Source organism: Rhagoletis pomonella, unplaced genomic scaffold (assembly GCF_013731165.1).
Source record: "Rhagoletis pomonella isolate Grant_MI unplaced genomic scaffold, Rhpom_1.0 Rhpom_scaffold_00007, whole genome shotgun sequence".
NCBI classification, from domain to species: Eukaryota; Metazoa; Arthropoda; class Insecta; order Diptera; family Tephritidae; genus Rhagoletis; species Rhagoletis pomonella.
The window spans coordinates 10,619,454-10,625,095 of record NW_023458561.1 but is presented as its reverse complement, the minus strand read 5'-3'; the positions used below and the strand labels follow the sequence as shown (position 1 = coordinate 10,625,095).

At 39.1% G+C, this 5,642-nt stretch overlaps 1 protein-coding gene across 1 annotated transcript; it reads left to right on the top strand.

Moving 5' to 3' along the window:
* The first annotated feature begins 3,225 nt into the window (after window positions 1-3,225).
* Window positions 3,226-4,969, top strand: LOC118742308 (inactive selenide, water dikinase-like protein). Its single transcript, XM_036474282.1, has one exon. The coding sequence runs from the start codon at window positions 3,500-3,502 to the stop codon at window positions 4,700-4,702; it is 1,203 nt and encodes a 400-aa protein (XP_036330175.1). The 5' UTR covers window positions 3,226-3,499; the 3' UTR covers window positions 4,703-4,969.
* The last annotated feature ends 673 nt before the right edge of the window (window positions 4,970-5,642 follow it).

Here is a 5,642-nt window from a genome sequence, read left to right as displayed (position 1 = left end):
AATTTTCCGACAGTGGCGCCAAAGATCCCTTCCTTGCCCACCTTGGCATTAAAATCGCCAAGCACGGCTTTGACATCGTGTCGGGGGCAGCGCTCATATGTACGTTCCAAGCGCTCATAGAAGAGATCCTTGGACGCCTCATCCTTCTCTTCCGTCGGGGCATGGGCGCAGATGAGCGAGATGTTGAAGAATCTAGCTTTGATGCGGATTGTGGCTAGACGTTCGTCCACCGGGGTGAACGCCAGTACTCGGCGACGGAGTCTCTCTCCTACCACGAATCCAACACCGAATTTGCGCTCCTTTACGTGGCAACTGTAGTAGACGTCGCAAGGCTTCACGCTTACTTTACCTTGCCCCGTCCATCGCATTTCTTGGATGGCGGTGATGTCAGCCTTTGTCTTCCCGAGGACATCAACCAGCCGGGCAGAGGCACCTTCCCCATTAAGGGTCCGGATATTCCAGGTGCATACCCTTAAATCATAGTCCTTTATACGTTTGCCGTGGTCGTCATCAGAAAAAGGGGGTCTCATCCGAGGCTTGTTGGAATTTTTCATTGGGCGGGGTTTTAACGTGGCGGGACCCAAACCCAGCGCACGCGAAGTTTTACGCCTTCTCACTTTAGCTCGCTCCCAAACGGGTGTTTGGTTGCTACCCAGAGGATACGTGGATATAAATATCCGGACGTTGTGAGCTGCGATTTGAACCGTACGCACAAGAATCGCTTCTGGCCACACCCAGGTGAATGGCAGTCAAAAGTTTTCCACTTCTGCGCACGGAACCGGGCTAGTATTCTTGATAAAATAGTAAACAAAATTCAGCTAACTCACAATCCTTGACAATAGAAATAAAAGTAAAGGTGTGTTAAAAATGAGTTTTTATTCATTATTTGAAATAACGAATAAATTATTTGCAAGCAATTTATTCACGAATAATTTATTCGTGAATAAGTTATCTGCAAATAATTATATTACGGATAAAATTTTATTCGAATAACTATCTAAATAACAATTTATTCGAATAATGCCCAACTCTGTCTATAAATATACGTTCTCTGCCTAAAAGATGCAGCGATTTCTATTCTCAAGTTACATACCTGACGAATGGCAATTATAATAGGGGGGTTTTAGTTTTTTAAACTATAATTTTATTACGTTAAAATCAAAAACCAACAGACTTCTAGGTATGTAATGCTGTGCGTTGTGTCACCGCTTACACGCGAAGCTCATTTCACAGATTCATTAAGCTTGATATACAGTACAATGCGAGCGTGAGCGTGAACGTTCGCAAAGGCAAAGAATTTGTATTCTTATGGACACACATCTCTCAAAACTTGTGGTTCGAATGTGACGCTTTGCGTACGCACTCAGTTGAGTGTGAACTCGAAAAAGAGGCATATTATGCATTTTAAATTAGTTTTTATTCTATAATTCTGAAAGATATTTTGATTCTCTATATTTTCATGTCTCAACTATAGCAAAAAGTTGAGTAGTAACGAAGATATTGGTCAAAATAAAAGCTCACGCTCGCGCTCGCATTGAACTGTATATCAGGCTTTATCTGACAACTCTCAAGCAATGGCAAGTATGCATAACGGAGCCTTTATCTACTAAAGTCGTTTGATAAAGTGATAAACTTAGGTAAAATATATTTCCATACAAAGTTTGACAGGTCATTTATCAAAATGATAAATCTATCACTTTATAAAGTTTATCAAGAGTTTATCACTTTTGATGAAGACCCCCTCTATTTTTCTGGTACGCTCTGTTTGCAAGTACTTACTGGAACAGTTAATAAATGGACCTAATAAAATTGTAAAAATGTATCATCATAGTTGCCAACTTTGTGCTTTAAGCACTAGATTTAGTGCTTTTTGAAAATTAAAACGCCAAAAAAAAATTACTTATTGCCTAGTGCCTTTTTCAGTGCATTTTTTTGACCTAATATTACTCCGAGATAGTTAAAATCTGAACTAATTTGAAATGTTATAAGCTGCAGTGTCTCATGAAGATGCGGGATTTACAAGAATATACAAATTTAAATGCACTAAAATACAACCATGATTGATAAAAAGCTAAAGTTGCAAACCCACCTTGTAGAATTCAAGTCGTGTTGAAAATCGTAGTACGCAGGTAAGTTAAGTATTTCTTTTTTTCTTTTCTAATTGTTTGTACAAATTTAATTTTTTTACCACCTGAGTAAAACACATCGTTTCTTGGTGCTGAATCCAAATCTGCCCGAACAATTGCTCTAGTACTAGAGTTTTTAGATATCCTACCCCCAGATTGCCAACAACACAGGTTTTAGCGATATTTGAGGTTATATAATGAAAATATCAAATTTTTTGCTCATTTCTACTTAGGGCATTATTTTCGTGTGTTGCGATTCGATTTTTTTTTTCGAGGTATAGTAGTTTTAATAGTACTTCGGTATTACGTCGTAAGCATGAGTTATCATAGCATGTGTAGAGGCTATACAATCGTTATGAGCGAAAACGTTTTGTGTATTGATTTATGTATGTATTCATGTAAATATTGTTAATTTTTTGCTTTTATTAAATACAAACTGTTATGAAAAAAGCATCCTTTGGGCCTGTGCCAAATGATAGAAAAAAGAAAATTTTGACGGATCAAAGTAAAAATCTGACATTTCTCGTGGTGAATAAGAACGTCAGAATTTTACCTAGCTCATGGGGCTAGGTAAAATTTTGACAGCTTATAACCATGTATACACATAATATTGCTTGGCGGTAATAAGGAGTGAACATGAAAATGAAAGCTGAAACAGCATAAAAAAGCGTACGTTACTTGCAAATTATAAAGTAAATATAAATTTTAAGAATTTCAGCAACACACAAATATAAAGCTTTCGCACGAGCGTTTGTTTGGTTTTTCAACTGTCAAAATTTTACTTTGCATTTGGCACAGCAAAATTCAATTTATTTGTACACCATAGCAAATTTTTCTACCCCGTCTCACCACGGAGAAAAAAGTTGCCGATTGGCACAGGCCCTTTGATTAAAAAAAATTTGGTGCTTTTAGTTTGGTTAAACGCCTTTTTTCCAAGTTTTTGGTGCTTTTTGAAAATCAATAGTTGGCAACACTGTGTATCGTGGGATGGCAGCATTTAGAAAAAACAGAAATTGACAGCTCCGCATTGGAATAAATGCAATGAACACCGCCTGAAAGAACTCAATCGCCTACTATGACCGCCGGGAGAAATACTGACTTCGCCCGATTCATGCCGCCATGGCTTGTTCAGCCAATAGCAGCAAAAAATACCAACACCAGCGCAGCTACAGACTGAAATTTTGTGTATGTGCACAACCTTCGACGATTGTGTGGGTGTCGAGGGAGAATGCGAGTTATATGTCAAAGCGAGCGCTAAAAGGCAACCATTAATTTTTAACCTTTCTATCAAATCGCGTATTGATTCCCCAGTGAATGTTTGAATTCCAGAGCAATCGATTCTAAGTAGTTAGTGGTCACTAAAAGCGAATACAATGAGCTACCAAGTAGAGGCTTTGAATTCTTCCCATCTGGAGTTGCAAGGCGGTGGTAGTGGGGCCGAGCTTCGTCGGCCTTTTGATCCTACTGCTCATGACTTGGAACCATCCTTTCGATTGACAAGATTTGCTGACCTAAAGGGTCGTGGATGTAAAGTGCCCCAAGAGGTTCTTGGCAAATTGGTTGCGGCATTGCAACAGGATTACTCTAGTGCTTCGGATCAGGATGCCCAGTTCTTGAATATGGCAATACCACGCATTGGTATTGGTTTGGATTGCTCTGTTATACCGCTACGACACGGTGGTCTCTGTTTGGTACAGACCACTGACTTTTTCTACCCTATTGTAGATGATCCGTATATGATGGGGAAAATCGCTTGTGCCAATGTTTTAAGTGACTTGTATGCTATGGGAGTAACCGATTGCGATAATATGTTGATGTTGCTTGCTGTCAGTACTAAAATGACGGAAAAGGAACGAGATGTGGTTGTTCCATTGATTATGCGGGGTTTTAAAGACTCTGCTTTGGAAGCAGGTACAACCGTAACTGGTGGCCAAAGTGTAGTAAATCCATGGTGCACGATTGGTGGTGTAGCTTCAACAATTTGCCAACCTAATGAGTACATTGTTCCCGACAACGCAGTAGTGGGTGATGTTTTGGTACTCACCAAGCCGCTTGGTACGCAGGTTGCTGTGAATGCTCATCAATGGTTAGATCAACCCGAGCGGTGGAATCGCATTAAACTTGTAGTTTCTGAAGAGGATGTTCGCAAGGCCTACCATCGCGCAATGAATTCAATGGCTCGCCTTAACCGCACCGCAGCTAGGCTCATGCACAAATATAACGCACATGGTTCGACAGACATAACTGGCTTTGGATTGCTAGGTCATGCACAAACTCTTGCTTCGCATCAAAAGAAAGATGTTTCATTTGTCATTCATAACCTTCCTGTAATTGCAAAGATGGCTGCAGTGGCAAAGGCATGTGGAAATATGTTCCAGTTGTTGCAAGGTCACTCGGCAGAAACTTCTGGAGGTCTTCTTATATGCTTGCCGCGAGAACAAGCAGCTGCTTATTGCAAGGACATCGAGAAGCAAGAAGGGTACCAAGCTTGGATTATTGGTATAGTTGAGAAGGGTAATAAAACTGCTCGCATCATTGATAAGCCACGAGTTATTGAGGTACCGGCTAAGGATTAATTTCTTTAACACATACTTGTAAGCTTTTTATTATCTTCAAATTCGATTTATGTATACATACCCGTTTTAGATTTTTCACATAGTTTTTAGTCCGTATTTTCTATATAACTTCGTTTACCGGCATTTATCAATACATATATCTACACGCATATATGTAGATATGTATAAATATAAAAGTACGAGCCCTATATTATTTTCTTCTAAGCCGTGTAATGGTACTTCATTTTTTCAAAAATAAAGAAAATTTGTGAAGGATTACGTATAATAGCCCATTGTCTTTTTTTCGGGGACCGTAACATTTTCTATCTATTTTTATTGGAGTATCCGAATGGGCTAAAGTATTTTTTCGCTCCCACCCCAATTTCGGATAGGTTACGTTTTAAAAATAAGTTTGCATCAATTCTCTAGTGGAAAATAGGGTGTGATTACGAAAACCGGGGCGACAATTTTCGACTATGCCTTTGAAAAGCTGGGCTCCAGTTTTTAAATATAGGCTGCTTTCCAAAACGTCAAAATACAAAGCATCAGTCTCTTTTATTTCTAAACCTCAGCAGCTTGGAATGCCAAATGTGCGGCGCACCATGGTTCCTAAGCGGAAAATATTCAAAAAGATGAAAACTTAAGAACTAATACATCGGTTTCCAACCGGAAGGGTTACAGGTAGGTCGCGAATCGATCCTAAAACTATCAGAAATAATTGAATCAACCAACAGAAAGGATAAGAAAAACATTGTGTTGTGATGCTGTGGTATTTGTGTTGCGCTGCTCGGTAACAAACAACAAAAAGTTTTAAAGAGGTGTCACCTACAGGTGACACTAAGAATTGACGAGTTAAAACTTGGTAAATTTTAAGATTAAAATTTTAACCAGCATCCATCGGAAATTTTTTGGAACACAAAGTACGTTGTGCATCAGTTTGATACATGTGCTGCTTTTCTTT

What these genes read in the sequence shown, in the direction of transcription:
- LOC118742308 (XM_036474282.1), top strand. Translation starts at nt 3,500, where the DNA reads ATGAGCTACCAAGTAGAGGCTTTGAATTCTTCCCATCTGGAGTTGCAA.